Genomic DNA, 19,942 nt, shown 5'->3' on the forward strand with positions numbered 1-19,942 from the left:
TTACATCAGTGTCACTCTGCAAAGAAAAAGCATAAACCTCCTGTTTTATTCATTTAAGTGCAAGTTTAGAAAAAAAACAACAATTAAACAGTTGCGAATAAAACATAAGAGGTGGTCTTTTTTCATACTTGGTCTACTGATATAAATTATATATTCCAGAGATTATTAGGTCAAACCCCATAAAGTCTCTCCATCTTGTCCTTCTTCAGGTCTGCTACACGGGCACTTGTTGTGTTTACTGCTATTATGGCATCACAGTCAAAAGCATGTAGTTCCACCGGTGAACTATTTACTGAATTCATGTTTCCCATAGCTCCTAATTATTAGGGACAGGGATTGGAGGAGTTATGGATGCAGCGTGAGCATGTGGATTGCAGGTGGGATAAAAACTGAATTAACAATAAAGGAAAAGTTGTTTTCACAAAGGTTATCATAGTCAACTAAAAGTAAATTCAAACTAGATGTGAAAAAACATTTTAGTCAACTAAAATAAAAAAGGCTCTTGAAAAATATTAAGACTGAAACAATTGTGTCAACTTTCAAAACTAAAAACAAATAAAAATGAGACTTTGTTGGTGTTTATTGAGACTCTGTTTGTGAGTCCGCTGCTTTCAAGCATCTGGGTTTTTATTCTCACTTGTGCAATGATTTCCTAAATCCTGTCTCTGACATGTGCCCTCCACACAGCATATATTACAAAGACTAAAATGAACACAGAAACTAAAAAAAACTACAATTGAACATTTTCAAACAATAAAAGCTAAACAGAACTTCACTCTTACTGAAACTAAACTGACTTAAAAGAAAAAAAAAAGAAAAATCAAAATCAAAATGAAATCAAAACTAGTTAGACAATACAAAACTGTAATGACTCTGGTTTTCACACATTATGGCTCATTCTATTCCACTAATTTTATACCTAGAATTTTGCTGTGGCTCCCACTGAAGGAGGAGAAAATCATTATCAGAAGTGCTGCCAAACACTCGGGTCACCGTGTGTGCCAATAAATGTATAGCAACAGGTTTTTCTTCCCTTTAACTTTTTTTAAGCCCTTCAATGTCATTTCCCATTGAGAGAAACAGAGACACACCGGCGTGTCCAATCACAGGCTAATGATTCACGGTGCTTCGCAGTGCATCAAAATCCCACGCAGCCACCATCGACTGTTCATTCAGAAATTTCTTTTTCACCCCGCTCTCCCTTCTCCGCGTCTCCTTTTGTGCGGGTTCGCTGTCCGTGGTGCTGAAACCCCCAAAACGACTGTCCATGGTGCCGAAACACCCGACCCAGTAACCACCAGGTAGGCTAAGCCTTTGTCTGCGCCCTGCTCTTAGCTGTGTTTGACACAGCTTTCAAACCCCGTGATCTTCCTTTGCTTAGACCCGCTTATTTATGTAAACACATCTGTCTGTGAGCTCGGCTGCGGAGTTTTAGGCTTTCATTTGCAGTATGCGACTACTTTAACGGCTTAAAATGTAAATTCTGCGAAACGTTGCAAAAACCGCGCGGGGACCTTGAACGCAGCCCGCTCGGAGTACTACAGTAACACCAACTACAGTTACTTTCATTTTTTCACCCTCTTCTCTTCTCTCGTCTCGCGATAGAGCGGCGGAGCGGTTTGACGGGCAGTCGAGGTTGCAGCAGGCAGAGGGAGACGGTGGAAGGTAAAGCAGGGAGGCAGCATCATGGCGGACAGAGACAGTGGCAGTGACCACGGAGGGCCCACTGCAGGCCCCGGCTCGCTGCCTCCGGGCGCAATGGGCGCCATGTCCCGGCTGCAGCACGACACCGAGGAGCTCGCCTCGAAGCGCGTCGACATCCAGAACAAGCGCTTCTACCTTGACGTGAAGCAGAATGTTAAAGGCCGCTTCCTAAAGATAGCCGAGGTCGGGGCTGGGGGAAACAAGAGCCGCCTCACTCTCTCCATGTCTGTCGCCGTGGAGTTCCGCGACTATCTCGGGGACTTTATCGAACATTACGCCCAGCTGGGCCCGACCAACCCGGACATGGTGCAGGATGAGCCCCGGCGGGCGCTCAAGAGCGAATTCCTGGTGCGGGAGAATCGGAAATATTACATGGATCTGAAAGAGAACCAGAGGGGGCGGTTCCTGAGGATCCGACAGACCGTTAATCGGGGGCCCGGTTTGGGAAGCGCGCAAGGCCAGACCATCGCTCTGCCGGCGCAGGGTCTCATCGAGTTCCGCGACGCTTTAGCCAAACTCATCGACGACTACGGCGTGGACGAGGAGCCGGCGGAGCTCCCGGAGGGCACCTCGCTCACTGTCGACAACAAGCGCTTCTTCTTTGACGTGGGCTCCAATAAGTACGGGGTGTTCATGCGGGTGAGTGAGGTGAAGCCCACGTACCGGAACTCCATTACGGTTCCCTGCAAAGTGTGGTCCAAATTCGGTAACACCTTCTGTAAATACGCGGAGGAGATGAGGAAGATCCAGGAGAGGAGTAGAGAGAAAAGGGCCTCGGAACTGCTACCTGAGGGCCCGCACGGCGGAGACGACGGCGACGATGACTGACGCGGATTTTAGGAGAGCTGACATGAAACAACCGAGACAACGTTGGACTCTGAAGAGAAAAAAAACAACCCAGACTTTTAACTGTAAAATAGAAAGAGAATCTACAAGGGAATCACCCCACACACACAACCTCCACAGACATGGCAGCACCTCTGCTGTCTCCTCGCTCATTTTACTGGATGTCACCCCACTTACCACCCATGTAACAGTAAGCCGCTGCTATCAAGGACTTAACTGTAAGATATGAACAGTTTCCTACTTGATTTAAGTGACAATGAACAGAGTGTTTATATCTCTATCGATGACAGATTTTGCACACATCAAAGCTATTTCACAAAAAAAATGTTTAAGTGTTTTAAAAACTGGTAATAGACTTAAGATTTAATCAAAAATAAAACCAGAGGTTTAGAGTATAAAGTCTTCATGGAGAAGGAATATTTGACATCAGCACAAAGAGGATATATTATGGACTTTATAAAACCAAAATCCGAATCCAGATGTATAGTTTATTATAAAGGTACGCAGAATAAATATTGCAATGCTCAATGAGTTGCAGAAGGCAGCACTGCAGGCCTTGTAAACACCTGTCAGCGTGCGTGTAGGCACATGTTTTGAAAAGAAGTTGGCAAAGTAGGCTGTAGTCTCTAATTTGGCCTAAACGTAGTCGGATAATGGAAGCATTTCTCTCATGCCATTATGGAAAAGGTTGAGACACAAACCTAAATAGCCTATGTGCGCCTCAAACAAATGGGTTAAACCTATCTCTGAGCTACTCTATTGAATATCAACCCTCTTGCACCATGTCCACATAAACTTAAATGAAAAAAGTGCTAACTTAGATGTACTAATTATGATTTTGTGAATCAGCTGTAAAAAAAAAAATCCTTATTAAGATGCCCACGTTTTCTGTGGGATTTTTTTCTTTACGTTGTTGTTTTTTGTTTTTTCTTTTCCTCAAGGTGGTGGGGGATGCAAAAGGATATTAAAAAAGGTCCATATGTGGGAGCGCAAGGCGCAGAAACAAACAGACAAAAAAAGACGCGTCAGCGCAGCGCGCGGCGAGGCAACGCATCCTCTCTGACGTCATTACGACCCGTGCCTTATACACTCCACTCGTTTACGTGTTCTCACGTGGATGGTCTGTGACCTCGACCGCTGTATGTTTTCATTTACGAGTGCTGTTATGTAGGCAGAAATATATACTCACCAGGGCTGTGGGATTCACACCCCTGCAGTGCATGGAGCATGCGTGGCAACACCAAAAGTAAAGCTGAAAGGCTGCTGGGAGCTGGGGGCAGGGGGTGGGTCCAGTTGTGTTCTTGGGTGTTGTTGGCACGTTGGGGGCTATGCACGTTGTGCTATGGTGCAACATGGAGCCCAGAATCCCTAGCCGCAACCCTGGCTTGACGGACTGATCGGTGCCTCCCGGGAACTCACTGAGTGTGCGCGAGCGTGGAAAGTAAGCTGGAAATGTTATGGGTGGCTTTGCTCACCATATGCACCATGATGTTAAAAAGAAAAACAAAAAATGAAAAAAACAGCAACAACAACAAAAATATATAAATACAATAAAAATAAAAAAAACTAAAACCCAGGAGCGGCTGGATGAGGCTTATTTGTCAGAGCTGAGATGGATGCTGTTAAAGAGCCAGGCAGTCAGCCAGCCAGGCAGGCCAGCCGGCCGGTCCCATGCAGTCAGTACAAATGCGGTCCAGCGGATTTAGAGGCCTATCAGTGCAGGGCCGAGGCAGTGTCTATCTCTTTATGGTGCTACAGCCCCTTGATCGCTCCTTGGGGGCCTCGCCGCTCAGAATATGTCACTTTTGCATTGTTATTCTGATGCTTCTTTTTTTTCCCCTTTCCTCCACAGTATGTTGTCCAAAACGTGTCAGGTTTCCCCTCCCAGCCAGAGACGAAGCCACTGACTAGTGTAGGACATTTTATATTAGTGTGCAATATTGTGTACGTGCCAATCGTGGCATTGTATCACGTGTATAGACGAAAAAATGTATAGGCTATGTGATCAGTAGATATTTGAAAGCATGATGATGAAGTGGATGCATCCGCATTATATTTCCAAAATGTGAAGACTTTTACTTCTCGAGGTGAAAAAAGTCAGACTCGTTGTGAGTTTTTTTTAAATTGTTTTTCTTCCTGTCACTTTCTGTAAACCAGTAGGCTGCCTTGTCTGTCTCTCAGTGCACGTAGACTAGCTCGGGTATTTTACGTCCTCCCTTAGGAAAACGAAAAAAAAGTTCTCCTCCAAACACACAACACAGACCGTCAACAACCTCTGACTGTCTCCATGTTGGCCCTTCTACACTAAGCTTGAATAGTATCTTGGGGCTTGGGTCCAGGGGTGGCTGGCATACACACACATACACGCACGCACAGACACACACATACTCTCCCCCTGTTGAGGCCTCTTGTTGATATCTGAGCGTTTGGGAGGCCTCTGAAGTGTTTTGAATTGTGTCTAGAACTGCACAAGGCCTCCTGTCATTAGGAGAAAGAGAACTGTGTGCTTGGAGCCTGAGTGCGAGCCCTCGCTCACCTGGGACTGCAGTACAGGTGAACCGCAGTTTGACTTAGGCTTTTCTGGGGTTTCAATCGAGCCGGGCGATAGCAATCAGCCGCGGCAGAAGCCAAAGGACAGAGGAGTTTGTTGTTGTTTTCATGGCGAGGATCACAATCCCCTCTGATGTGGGAAGACTCTTGTCGCAGTCTCGCTCCTCTTTCCCAGGCGTTAAAAAAAGGCTTGTTGCTTGTGCACTATTCATCACTTAGGACGTGTAGTCCATCCCTTCATTTTGACTCAGCTGACCTTTAGCCCTGCACTGAGGTCCTGCTGAACTCTCAGTGTGTTAAATACGACTGAGCCTGTCAGTGTGGCATGCCACCTAGCTGACGGGAAGGGAACACTTTAGAGGCCTCAGCTGGATAAAAGCGGCTAATGCACTCACAAGCGAGGCCTACCGTGTATGTAGGAGAGCTGAGGCCGGGTCGAAAGCAGAAGTCCCCGGAGCACACTTGAGCTCATAAGGTGTCACAAGTTCAATCCTCAGTTTTAAAAGCTGATTTGTGTCTGATTGGCTGCATTTGTGATGGCAGGAGAAGAAAAAAAGGTTCCAGAAAATCCCTTCTGTTCACCACAGGACTGTTTCTGGCCCACGTTTGTCTCAGTGACAGTGAAAGGCCTGATGAAGCCTGGCACTGCATTGTAAGGGCTTACCAGCAGCAGCAGCAGCCTGCCACAACCTTCCAACCCGGCTGCAGACAGATCGAGTTCCACTTGGAAATCTCTTCCACTTCTTACAGAGATGATTATATTTCCTCACACTGCCCTCAATACAAAAAACATTTATTTTCATTGAACGCACGTACAAGCCACCTATGACTATGTGCCCAGAAAAGCACATCTGAGGTCAACCTGAGTTCATCTTGAGGTCACCGCGAGTCTGAAGTCACTGTGGTGATACAGCACTTATTCCCCAAAGTGTTCTAGCTTTAGCATGACTGACTTTAATCATGTCTGCTACATGCTAAGACTGGAAATACGACGCTTCCTTTCTCTTTTTCTCTAATGGCCAAATATGAGGAGAGCCTGAACATGCTCATAGAGTTCACTTTGTGAATGCCTCACTCTGTGAAACGCACACATTGTTCGCTTCTTTGTTTGTTTTTAAAAAAGATTTAAAGATGTGTTCTTTTGTTTTCTCCAGGTGCTACTGGGTCAGTTGTGTTTTTAGCGTTGAACGTGGCTTTTTCGGGTCTTTGTCCGAAGCGTACTTCCGGTGCGATCAAACCTGATTTTGTGAGACCTTTACCTGGAGTCACCTTGCAGACACGTTGTGCCCACATCTACACAGTCATCCATCTCTAGGACTTAAATGCAGCATGGTAGGCGGATGTCGTTCGTCTCGTTTTCTGTGTCAGCGGACGTGATGGTGTACCGTCTTCGGGTGGCTCCGGATGGGTTGGATGTGCATGAGCGATGCTGCTCTGTGCTTGTTAGCGCCGTTTCAATTATTTTCTCCACAGCAGCAGCCATCATAGTGATCTCTAATCATGATGTTAACCAAACTTTCGCCCGCAGTATTCATTTGTCAGATTTGACTTAAGTCTGCCGTTTTCTTTCGTTGATCAGACTACAGGCAACCAGACCATTCCTGGTCAGACTGAGGAGAGGTTAAGTTGTAGATGCAGCGATATCTACTTGCTGCACGCACCTCAGTGTCAGATTGCTAGGATGGCTCCGCTGTAGGTGGGGAACAGCCACGTCTACATGACGGTTTAACAGAAAACTTCCACAAATGAAATGCGGCTGCCGGCTCGCGCCTCCACCAGACTATACGAGTACTAACAAAAAAAAGTAAAGAACTGACTGAACTTCTGTTAAGGTGTTCAAAACAACCAAATGTGCTCTGTTTCTGGTTTCCAGTGTTGTAGTCTTTCATTGGCCATTCGGACTTTCTGGTTAATCACACAACCAATCACAGCCTCTGGTCAAAGCCAAGCACTATATGACTCATTAGAAAACCACAGACAGAGGAGCTCATTCAGCATGTCTTCTGTTTGCACACGCACCGAGCAGTAGGGTCCACCGTGTTCGCAGACTGTAAAAGCTACTGTTGTGTATAGTTCTTGAAGACGTCCTTGAAGCTGTTCTGGAGATGTTGGGTTAAATGGATCCTGGATTTTTAAGGGGGTGGGGTCAATGCACAATGAACATATCCCATTGTCACCGTTTGGTCTCAATCCCTTTACCATCCCCATAAGAGATAATATGTTGTATCTTTCGAAAATATTTTATCTGTGGCGTGTGTGTGTGTGTGTATATATATATACATATATATATATGGTTTGTTATATATGATGCTCCTCCTTTCAGAAAAATATAACATGTAAACAGGAAAAACATTGCTGTTTTTTTCCTTTGTATTTTATACTTACAGAAAGCATTGAATAAAATGGATAAATACTTGCACTTTAGATATATTAAGAAAAATAAAAATCTGCATATTATTTTTGATAGGGATCTCACATTTAAAGAGTATAAATTACAGGCTTTGTGACTATTGCTGGACAGAGATGTATTGAGTTCTACTTATTGAAGTATATTTTGTCTGTGTCAGAAGGTTTACTAAAGTAAATTGCATGATAAAGTAGTGCTACACCGATAGTTTTTTTTTTGTTCGTTTTATTTTGTTTTGTTTTTTTAGTTGATAAAAATGTCTGAAAACTGTGATAATGACCCTCTTGTATCATGTTTAACCTCTCCTCACCCATTCTAGGATATTTCTTACTGAAATATGGCCTTTTCCTGACTATATGACGATGGTGCTTACTTTGGCTTTGACATCGAGCTCATCCTATACATCTCGACATCATCATCATAACTCGCGTCCTTACACTCCATTTCTTTCTGTTATGTACTCTCACTACCTTATTAAATTTCCGTTGATGGCAAAAAAATAAAACAAAGGTGTGCTGTTTTGTACATTGCTGTTTGTTTTAATGTTGAGGGAGCTTTGTTGTCTGAAAAATGACTAATGGCGCAATAAAATGTCATTCCACATGTCCTGGTCTCTGCACAGCTGTCTTTAACTTCACAATGGTCAGTTTTTTAACAGACCCGGGCTCGATGAACCCCAACCAGCAGGAATTGCTGACTGAATTCAATATACTATTACCAAAGTTATTAGTTTCTTTTTTTTAAGGAAATCTGCCAAGTTTCTATGCACAACGAGAAAGACAATATACACTGATCAGCTGCGACATTAAGTTACCCTTGTTCATTCTACCCAAAGAAGCTCTCACCTATTCGGACAGGAAGCTGGACCTCTCACGGTGTCCCGGCAGGGTGGTGCCTCTATCAGTCAGGCTCATTTATGCACATCCTGCCACTGCGGGATCAGATTGGGATCAGGTAAAGTCAGCACCTTTGACTTCCTGTTGTGTTTTCCAGGCTTTCTTGCGCTGTATTTGAAGCGTGCTGGGGCACATATTGTCATACGCAACCATAATGTTTCTGCAGCCGCCACGTGTCAGAGTTGCATCTGCTCGAATGCAAAGCTCTACCAGCAGAACATTGCACTGCAACAAGATGATTGATGTTATTCACTTTACCTGCCTATGGAGCTCGGAAAGATAGTAACTGGACTTCTTTAAATTTCTTGAAGATGTTTCACCTCTCATCCAAGAGGCTTCTGAATTGATTGGTGGAGAATCTACACAGACACTTTACCTGTCAGTGATCTTTTATAACCGTGGGGAAGACTGCTGACTTGACAGTTGTCCAGATGATGATCGTCGACACCGTCTATAAGGACAGTTAGCCACAGAATGCTCCTGAAAAGACTCGTTGTTCACAGAGTGCTGAATTGAAACTTATTCATGGAAAGTAGATGGGAAAGGGAAAGTGTGATAGCAAAAAGGTGCACATTCAACAGGAATCACTGCAGCTTTGGGAAGACTGTCAAGAAAAGTCAAATCAAGAACTTGAAAGAAAGTGGGCATCAAAACATCAAGAGCCACCACACACAGACGTCTTCAGGACTGACTGGCACATAGGAGGGTAACAACAGTGGGCGGATTTGATTTGTTTGGGGTTTTTTACATTTTGCCTTTACTTATTCCAGAGACAGGTGGCCAAAGAGTGCATGGGACTACTAAAGCCATATGACTCACTGCTCAGGGCATTCTTAATCCATGTGACATGTCACTTGACTATCATGACCCAAAAAGTCAAGTTTTACACAGAACACGGAGCACTGTATTAACTACCATGTTATCATCCAGGGTGTCATTATCACTAATGGCACCTCATGTGGATTACTCAACTATGCCGTATACCTAAAGGGAGTTTAAAGTTACTTTAAGTTTATGCTCAAACTGCTGCTGCAAAATGCAACGATGCTATCAGCATTGAGACCGGACACCAGTAAGCCTTGTTCTCATGGTGCAGTTCTGATGGAAAGCAGGTTCAAAATCTCCTAGGAAAATGTAGACTGCAAAACAGGAGAAAGGCAGCGCTTTTATTTTCCCTGGCAACCGAAATAGTGGAACAACCACACCAACCGTGGAAACTTTACCTGGCAAAAAGAAAATCCTTCTCCAATCCCCCTTCTTGGATGATGCAAAGAAGGCAAAGAAGGAGAGTGACAGAATTTGAAACAAAAAAAAGAACCTTAAAAGAGCTTGAAAGAGACTTTTGGTCTGCCTCATTTCTGCAGGATCAATAAAAAAATCCCGACTTCTTATGGCAATAGAAAGAAGTCCTGTCTTTGTTACAAAGGTGGAAGGATTGAAAATGTGAAGCTTCATGGCTAATGTGGTAATTCACACTCAAATGTTTGTTGTTTTCACTACTTATAAAGGAGTCATGTTTTTGAGAGACTGCTGTAAACAGAGAAAGTGACACATAAGAGATTAGATTTGATTCTACAGTTGATAATGTAATAGCAAAGTAGTGATACATATGCTTATGATGGTTATATATGAAAGTTCTCAGAATATATTTGCACATACATCTGTGCTATACCAAACGAATACAGTTCGAGTGTAAGGGGAAACAGATGCCAAATTCAAGTATGAATTTATTGACTGATTTTAGCATTTGACCCCATTATGAACTGGCTAGGGTTATTTTAAAAGCTGAGAAGATGCACACTGTACTCACGATTATAGCTGCAAAAAAAATGTAAATTAAACATAAGTACACTCTCAAATTATAGCATTTAAAGGGAACTCGTGGTACTTTCAGATTTGAAAGTCAGAGGAGTTACACAAAACATAGCTGCCGACAATAGCTAGCTTCTACTAGCATTAAGACGTCCGTCAGGGTTTGCAGGGTTGAGTTGCAGTGTGTGTGATGTAGGCTCCAGTATATGTCACTGAACAAGAATGCAGAGGGGAAAAAAGATTTCTGGTTACGCTGCACTGATTATGAGACCAGCACCTGCTGTTGATGCTGTGGGAGTTCTGTGCAGAATAGATAAAACAATAAAACATTTCTTTTTTAACTTTTACTTCCTTTTTTTTTTTTTAAGCACAGGTGGTATTAAGGAAATGATCATGCTTTTATTTTTGTGGGGCAGTAAAATCAAACATTGCTAGCTGTGTTAGTGACTCCTGTGATAGGTTCAAAATGTCTAACCCCACCCCTGACTGGCCAAATCACTGGGATTGACAGGTAAATTGACTGACTCCTCACTCGCTCCTTACCTCTGTGTTTATCAACCTTAAAACATTGTTACTTTAAAGTTATGTAATAAAGCTCATATTTGCAGTTCATTTATTCATAAATTCTAGCACGTCTTTTTTTATGCTTTAGCGTGACTTTCAATGGCGCCAAATTTGTTGTCTTTTTTATGTCACAACTTCTTGTTTGTTTGTTTTTTAAAAAAAAAACTTTAATGATCTGGAGGTCTCAATACTCACAACCATGTGCATTTCCAAACGCGTGTATGACAGAAATGGTTCAGCGGACACATTTCGGTTTGAAACACTTACTGTAGGACAGTGTTACAGTTTCCCCATCGCGGACGTCCGTGTGACCGCTAGCCAGGCAGATGGCACGCAACGATGCACCCGCTACGCATGCGTACTTCAAGCGGACTTGGCAACAGTAAAACGTGCAGGACTACTCACCCACAGAGTCTAAATGTTCGTGCCTGCGTGCGGGTATAATCCCAGCCTTAAGCAGACACAGCTACCCGGAAATTCAGCAACATTACAGCTGCAATTGATAATGCAACACTCTCTATAACAGGCAGCGCGTGGCACAGCGCACGGTCTACCATACCTGTTTATTTTTTCACATCGGCTAATTCTTTATATCGTTAGCTATCAAATTAACCCTGTTACTGAATCACCTTTATGTACATGGGGCAAATGACAACTAAGGGGAAATAGTCGAGTGGACATTTAAAAAACAAACAAACATAACGTTATTGTGACTAATATGTGGGCAGCTACAGGATATTCGTTCCTTATAGTCTTAAACTAAGCATATTAAATTATTATAGTGACATAGTTATGCTGCGCTAAATGTGTAATTAAATATTTATCATGTTCTTTCAACTAAACGTTTAAAAAAAAGTCACGCTTAGCTCTTTTACCTACAGTCTCAGCTGTGAGGCTTTATGGTTGCGTACTAAACACGTCACACACGAAATAGGTTGTTTGTTCCACAAAAACATGGCCATGACCACAGACACATGCCAGGTGTGTCTGTGGTCTCTGTCATTAAGCAACCTATAGCTAAACTTTTAGAGAAACTTCGTTTTTGAATATGTGTATATAACATAAACATATACATTCACTGGCCACTTCATTAGGTACACATGTTCAACCTCTTGTGTACATGGCAGCAACATAATGCAATTAGGGATGCAGGCATGATTATGATAGCCTGCTGAAATTCAAACAGAGCTTTAGAACATGGCATAGTTGTTGGTACCAAACAGGTTGGTCCTAGTATTTTAGAAAAACTGCTGATCTGCTCCAATTCCATCTACAGTGTTTACAGAGAGTGGTCTGAAAAAGAGAAAATATCCAGTGAGCGGTAGTTCGGTTCTCTGGGTGAAAATGATTGTTGATGCCAGAGGTCAGAAAGATAATGGGCAGACTGCATCAAGCTGACAGGGAGGCAATAGTAACTCAAAAGACCATTCATTACAACCAAGTGTTCAGAAGAAGATCTCTGAACACATCAAGCCTTGAAGCAGACGAGCATGTGACTCTTGTCAACTAAAAACATGAAACTAAAGTTACAATGCAAAAAATACTCAGGACAACAGGAGATTGGAAAAAGTTTGCCTGCCCTGAGGAGTGTTGATTTCTCCTTGAATATTTGGATGGTAGGATTAGAATTTGGCACAACCAACATTAAAGGACGGACCGATTCTCCCTTGGTGTTGCAAATATTTCATCATCATACTCTTTAGTACCACCTGAGCATGCTTTAAACACCACAGCCTACTTGAGTATTGCTAGTGACCATGTCCTTCCCTTTATGACCACAGTGCACCAATCTTCTGATAAAGCTTCATGTCACAAAGCTCAAATCATCTCAAAGAGGTTTCTTGAACATGACAATGAGTTTACTGTACTGAGATGTGGGATGTAGGAGATTCACGTCATGGATAAATAGCTAAAAAATCTGAAGCAACTTTATTAGGTGCCAAAATCTTTGAGGAGTGTCTCCAGCACCTTTGTGTTTTGAAGAAAAATAAAAGGGAGGGTCGAACCTAATAAAGTGGCCAATGAGGGTTTACGATAAATGTGCTCCACAATGGGTAAATGTGCAACTTAACAACTGACAGTTTAACTGCAAGGCAACACATTTGAGCAGCAACTTTCAAACAAATGCACTGACCTGTGGAGGAAAGTGGGCGTAGTTGTAAACAGGAGACGTTTAAAAGCATTACACAGTAATAGTCATGTCTGCAGAATGTCAAAGATGTCAATAGCACACAAATTAAAAAACTGGTACGGATTTTTTTTTTTTTTAGCTTTTCATTGTTTTAGTCTTGACAGTTTTATAAATTACAACCACAATCAATCTGTATAAAAGCTTACTTTATGAAGCACAGACTAAATATTCAGTAAATATGTCCTTTACATAGTATGAGCATCCTGTCAGAAAAGTTCAGATATACAAACAAAAAGAAAAATCCAATCCTGACATCAAAGTGCCAAAGTTGTCTTTTTTTTTTTTAACTTAAATAAAACATAACAATCAACTATTTTTTTTCCACAACCCTATATTACAGCACAGGCCTAACCTAGAACATTGGGAAACAATGGTTAGCACAACAGCCAAAGTGACTATAAGGGGAAGTCTCCCTGTAAGAAAGCAGGTATTTATCCTAACAATACAGCTTTAGAAAAAGTACTTCCTCTCTGAAAGCTCCGCTCCTGTTTCAGCATTTTGGTCTGTACAAGAATCAGGTTCCAGGATTCCAGCTGTGATTCCAGGTTTCCAGCAAAGTCCCAAAATGATCTCAGATCCCATCAGTCTCTATTAATACAATGTACGTAGCAACAGAAGCAATGTGTCCGGAGCCAAAGATATAATTGTTCCTCCCATCAATATCCGCAATCCTGGTTATGTCTACATGCTTCTGAGTCACACTGTGTTTGTGTGAGGGGGGCGCTGAACTCACTGATCTACAGTTGTGTCATTACATAACAAATCACACAGAAAGAGAACGTGTGTATGTGTGTGTGTGTTTGGGGGATATAGGATCAATTGAGGTGCTCACAGAGAGTGATACCACCATATGTCCTTTTCCCACAACCTTATACAAGTCCTCCTTCCAGAAGAATCGGCCTCATTATGTTGTTTTCCTCAGTTTGGAGTGATGTGTGCTGGATGTCCATTTTGCCTGTTCTTGGCTGGCAGAGACGGTCGTACTAAGTAAACCAAACCAGTCTCTTCTAAGAAAACAAGTCTCTCCTCCATCAGCTCCTTCTCACCCATGCGGAGGGTGTTTTGATGGCTACTTTGCTGGTGGAGTTGTTTTGCTGCCGTTCCCCTCTCCTATCTAGCATGCTGTCAGCCTACCTGACTTTAACCCACTACGCTAGAGCAGTCCTGCTGCTATGCTCTGCTGTCAGCCAGCCTCCATCTGAAATCGGTCAGGGCCTGCTTTCCCGAAAACATCTTCATCTAATAAGAAGCCTGGCAACAGAAAGTCAAATTCCCAAAATTATAACAGGGCAAACGACGCTGCAATAGGTCCATGTAGCATGTTATAAATCAGAGCAGAGATCAGTCAGACTTTGTAAGAGTTAAAAACACGTTTTATCATGTGGCTGGCTTTGTCCTGAAGATGCTTTTGAGAGATCCAGGCCTGACTGTGCCGGCAGTGCTATTCAGCAGAAGGCCGTCGGCTTGTTTTCTCTCAATGTGCTCAACAAAATCTTTATACAAATAACATGACCCTGCTATATTTACTTCTTCCTGTCGCCTACAAGTTCAAATTCTTAACTGGAGCAACTTTCAAAAGCACGCCAATGCACACGCGTACACACACATGCATGTGCACACACCAGCCCAACCACACTTTCCTGTTCAGCCCTTCAGAAACCTCCCGCCCAACCATATATTGTTACATATGAGTTCTGGCAGCTCAGTTTACTCAGTCATGGTACAGAAAGAGCAGTAAGTGGATAACATGGCACAGTGCTTTTGCCCTCTCCAGAAACATACAGTTAAACACAGGTTAGTATTAGAGGGGGGAAGCGGCAGCTCAAAAATCACAGGAACACATGTTTGATCTCTGACAAGTAACAGTATTCTTTAAATCCCTCAACAGCTAGTGCCGAGGTGCCCTTGAGTAAGGCACTCAACCTCCAGTTCCTCCGGTGGAGCAGCTCAGTGAACAGTTTAAACTATGGTTCCTCTTGGCAGCTCCTGCTCACATGTGAATGTATGTAAATGTGTGAATGTTTAGAGGGGAACCCTTGCTGGGGTGAATAAAGGTTAAATAAATAAATAAATATGCTATACAGGAATCTGATCCTCCTGAGTTCTTCTCCGAGTTCCTATATCTCCGGGACAGATATGTTGCATCTTCAGACACCATTCTCCAACAATATTGTTGGTCCATAAAGCACACAGGCTTGTGAGTGGCCGAGTGTGTAAACGCGAGTTGAAGTAAAGCCAAAATGCTACAGTAGTACCATCTGTACTATGTCCATCTCAATCACTGCTTGACTCCCAGGTTGCGGAGCAAGGCAAAGGAAACCAGTCTGTGTCTGTGCAGTCTTATATCGACAGGTTATAAACTACTGCAGCTCACAACTAAAAAACACATTTCAACTAAAGACAACTCTTCACTCTCAGTTCAAAAATTAATACTGACAATGCTGCTATAAATAGTGATCACAGTTATGATCGCTGTAATGTGCAATAACAAAATTTAAAAGAACTGAAGTTTGGCAGGGTCGCTTGTGGTGGGGTATCAAGGGCACGCTCTTCTTATCTATTGCTCATTACAGGAACTTATCATCACGGTTGATAAATTCTGGGAAGGATAGTGATGGCTTACTAAAGAATGGAGCACAATAAATAAAATGCTAACAGCAAATCCGAGAAGGACTTGTAGGATTTAACTAGTTTGGCTTGAAGAGATGCTGCTTTGAGGGCTGTGGCATTTGGTCTTCTTTCCTCAGCTCCTCTTTCCTGGGATGGTGGATCCAGTTGCCCTCCCGTTCAGGCCACCGTGCGTCTGACTGATGGACGGCGAGGACTGCGTCTTGCGGAGGTGACACTCTCGGCCAGCCAGACCGCCCTCCATGATCAGGCCGCCCATCACGCTGGCCTCAATCTTCTCAAGGTCATCTGTCTCTGTGCGTATTTTAGCCTGCAGGAGGCTGATGTATGTCTCATACCGAGTCTTCTGCTCAGAGAGGGGCGTGGAGGGAGAGATGTGTTTTTGAAGACAAAAAGACCGAAGGACAATTAATCAAGAGTCAAACAGAAGAGACCAATAACACAATTTGCCAAAAAACAGGTTGTCTACCCCAGCTTTTAATACCAAGGGTAAATAAAGTGACCCTTGACTCTAAAAATAATACAGCAGACAGGTTCCTCTGTCATAATTCGTGGTCTATTAGCTGTTTATCAGTTAAAAAAAGAAAATTAAAAACAGAGAAATTAACAAAAAGCAACACAAAGAATTTACCTCGTATGCGAGGTAGTGCTCTTTGAGCCGGTACTCCTCCCACTCTCGGCTTTTTGGGTCAGCTGAGGGCAGATTTTTCCGGTGTTCTTCCAGCTCCAGGCTCATCTGCTTCAGCTTGTTCTCGTGACTCAGCAGCTGGTCCTCCTGCACCAATCACAGCGCAAACAGATGCCAGAGGACCCCAAAACAGCCAATCAGATGTAAGCAGATACAAATAGCATATGTAAAATGTGCATGCTGCTGAAATAGACTGTGTGGTATATGCAATTAGTACTGGATGCTGAATGCTGACATTGGTGTATAATGTTTCTTGTGGGATGCAAGAGAAGGAAGCTCGTGTTTCTAATGCGTGCCACCATCTGTGCATGTGCTTGAGTGCGGACCTGGTTCAGTCGGGTGGATGAGGACGGCAGGATGGGCCGACAGAATTTCTTCATGGAGCCGATAGCAGCAGGGAAGGCTGGGGCAGAAAACAGCGCTGCCACCAGGTTAATCCGGAAGATCCAAGACATCATCTCCTCCTCACTCCTGGAGAGAGACAGAAACAAAGATAGAGAACCAATTCATTCAAGTTTTAATGGTAGTATGTTTCATTTTAGCAAGAAAATGATGACAGCAACCGAGCAATTAAAATCATATCAAACATCCAACTAGTTATACTACACACCTACATTTTCAATTGAAAATTGAGCTTTTAAGATTTCAAATCTAAATGACAAATCCAACACAGAAACAGTTCTGAAGTCATTCGACACAATAATAGTGTAATCAGTGTTTTGAGGCATGCTGAATATCAAATGAGAGATAGTGCCTTCCATTATCGGATTATTAGTAGGTACTCCTTTTTTAGCACCTTAAACCACCATACAAATTCTTCTTAAGAGCAGGGTTATTTACAGATTATTCATAGATCATTATGCACCACACACCCTTCTCCTCTACACCTGCGTATCCTCTTAAAACATTCATTCTCAAGCCGAAGTAACATGGTTTCGTCAAAAATAATGCAAAATTAAAACTTGAAAAAAAAAGTTGTAAAATTTCGAAACCTAAAATTTTACTGTTTAAGGACAGATAACTTACGGTGCCTGCAGCAGAAAGACTCTCCAGTCTGAGGTTTTGAGCTTCAGTACGTAGGCTCTCTTGCTGTAGTCGGTGGCATGAGTAGCTAAAGCGTGGTGGATCCGCACTGCGTTCTTCAGGTCCACCTCTGAAATGTCGGTATCTGGCTTGTACTCATCCTGGGTAAGTAACAAGAATAAAAGGAACATCTTTTACCTGCAAACTGTTGCACGTATCATTAAAAATATTACCCTGATAACAAGAAATAGAAGCTAATTCATTTAACCTTATGGGCTGTTAGTAAAGTCTTCCTGCCAGCAGGGGGAGACAAACACACGCTTACACAGACCAGCCTCATTTCCTCTGTTAATGCCTTTTCTATCTCCCTCCCTTTCTGGCACACACACACACACACAGAGCACACAAGCTCACAGCATCCACCACTGCAGTGACAGCAGTGTGTTTCTATGGTAACAGAGCAGAGGACGAGATGCGGTACCTTCTGGAGATATAAGATCATCCCTTTCAGAACTGCATAGAACTTCTTCCATCCTCGGCGACCCCTTGGAGCTAGGAGAAAAAACACAAAGAAAGCTCTTGTTTTATTACTATTTTTTTATCATAAAGGATTTGCTAACTTGAGTCAAAAATGTGTGTACTCACTGCGTTTGCCATCCATGTCGGCGTGGCTTTTCCGGGTCAGCACGCCATGCTTGTAGGTGACGGCATTTAGGAGAATGGGAATGGCGATGAAAGGGTTACTGCCGTCCGTTACCCTAGCAACACGTTTACTCCCGCCCTCACATTGCTCCTCCACCAGTTCTGACAGACTCTTCCTCAGCTCCTCCTCCTCACTGCACACACACACACACACACACACACACACACACACACACACATTGAGATGTATTCAAGTGCACTTACTTCAAAAAACTTGCATACTACAAATACTTATCCTTTTGATGGGCACAGAACACATACTCACACTGCCCACTCAAGCTTCTCATTCTTGATCGAGTTATACAAAACCTGTGCAGGCAACAAAAGAGGGGACTTGTGAACATTTTCTTTAAAAAAAAAAAATAGACTACGGGGTTGGAATGACAACACAAACTTTAGTCTTTGGCTGAGAATAAAGGAATAAATAACAATCAAGCTGACCCAGTCTCCTGTTGCTGTGCTATTTCAGGACGAGATCTGTACCTTTAATAAATCTTTAGGAAAGTCTTTGCTGTTGTTGAGACCTTCTAGATTACTGATAAACTGCTGACAGGACATCTTCTTCCCAATGTTCTGAGGAGAGGAGAACACACCAAGAGACAGAGAGAAATGAACAAACAACAATTTGATGATTTTTGGGGGGGCATGTGTATGAAAAGATTTTTTAAAAATATATTATTATTATTTTAAAGCAACTGGTGCTTTACACCCAGTTTTATCCACTCCAATGTCGATGCAGATTAGATTCTGTCCACTGGGTGGCAGTGATATACAGCTGAGGTACTACCGCAGTGGTAGTGCCTATATTAGAACATATCAAGCGTTTTGACCTCTAATCACGATGCCTCATTATGATTAGAAGGGAGGTGTTTTTAACCTGAATAGAGACAGAAGTGGAAATAAAACTGATCTGAAACTGATGTGATTCACAGATTCCTCCAGGGAGGCTACATAGCAGGCAAGACAGCCCAGTTCCCTTTTCCATTGAAAACAGAAATTATTCAGGATGTGATCTGACAGGCAGTGGAAAATGTTTTATTCTCTCTTTACTGGTATGATCCACTAATGGTCACAAGAAGATAATACTCTTACAACTTCACTGAATGATCAGTTTTCATTTAAGTGGCATAAATACCAACCAAACTTAGGTATTTAAATACTTTTGTCTCACTGAACGAAAGTATTTAAATACCTACATTTTAAAAATATGACTTCAATTCTATTGTCGTCTGACAAAAGGAGGAGCATTTGTGAACGAGATGAGTGTTAGTACTGTACGTATACTTACCACCTGCAGGGGCAGAGAGAGACCAGGGGACCAGATATGGTTAGCAGAGGATGGATTTGAAAAGGAGGGAAAGAGATTGAGAAAAGAGAGGATTTTAATTAGAGAAGGCCTATTAAGTAAAACTACTATTAGCAGGAGGGTGAAGAAAAGCAAAGCAAAAAGCCTATGATGGATCATGTTATGCAGACCACAGTGTCCCTGTTTTTAGAAGGGAACAGACGAGACTACAGGAGGAGAGGAGAGACAGAAACAGGTCAGAAACTAGGCCGGGGAGGGGAGAGAGAAGCTGGGACAAAAGCACAGACAGAGAAGGGAAAGAAGAAGAACTATACCTAAAAGAGGACATAGATAAAGACATGGCATTGCTGACAAAGGCCTGTATTTACACTCTGTTGTCTAATTCAGTTTTCAGTCCTGTGAGGTAAGACCTGAATGTCAACAACCTGCACGTTTTGGGGACTCCAGACTCATTTAAAAAAAAAGTCCCTGCTGGAGGTCCACTTTGGCTATGTTTGTATCTTCCTGAAAATCACTTTTCACTGATAATTACATATATCTTTGATCTGGATGGGTCGATAATACTGCCTTTGGGAGGTGAAGGACAAGAAATCTTTCACTGTCAAAGCAAATGTGAAAGCTATTT

General features: G+C 42.7%; 2 protein-coding genes across 3 annotated transcripts in view; one reads left to right on the top strand and one right to left on the bottom strand.

Annotated features, from left to right (window-relative positions):
- The first annotated feature begins 1,102 nt into the window (after positions 1-1,102).
- On the top strand, positions 1,103-8,016 carry purab (purine-rich element binding protein Ab). Of its 2 annotated transcripts, XR_014876857.1 has the most exons (3): positions 1,103-1,301; positions 1,606-2,768; positions 3,492-8,016. XR_014876857.1 is itself a non-coding variant. In XM_085177305.1 (2 exons), exon 2 carries the CDS (start codon positions 1,687-1,689, stop codon positions 2,530-2,532), a length of 846 nt encoding a protein of 281 aa, XP_085033431.1. In that variant the 5' UTR covers positions 1,103-1,301; positions 1,606-1,686; the 3' UTR covers positions 2,533-8,016. The 2 variants fall into 2 exon arrangements, 1 of the variants encoding a protein (XP_085033431.1); XM_085177305.1 differs by having other exon boundaries at positions 1,606-8,016.
- The window catches only part of psd2 (pleckstrin and Sec7 domain containing 2), a 55,453-nt gene continuing 43,182 nt past the window's right edge, over positions 7,672-19,942 (bottom strand). The window contains 8 exon segments of the mRNA XM_085177291.1: positions 7,672-15,944; positions 16,230-16,373; positions 16,613-16,757; positions 17,313-17,470; positions 17,791-17,861; positions 17,955-18,145; positions 18,277-18,320; positions 18,495-18,584. Of these exon segments, the coding sequence (XP_085033417.1) occupies positions 15,714-15,944; positions 16,230-16,373; positions 16,613-16,757; positions 17,313-17,470; positions 17,791-17,861; positions 17,955-18,145; positions 18,277-18,320; positions 18,495-18,584 (1,074 nt within the window). The 3' untranslated portion in view covers positions 7,672-15,713.

This window comes from Neolamprologus multifasciatus, chromosome 2 (genome assembly GCF_963576455.1).
Source record: "Neolamprologus multifasciatus chromosome 2, fNeoMul1.2, whole genome shotgun sequence".
Classification (NCBI taxonomy): domain Eukaryota; kingdom Metazoa; phylum Chordata; class Actinopteri; order Cichliformes; family Cichlidae; genus Neolamprologus; species Neolamprologus multifasciatus.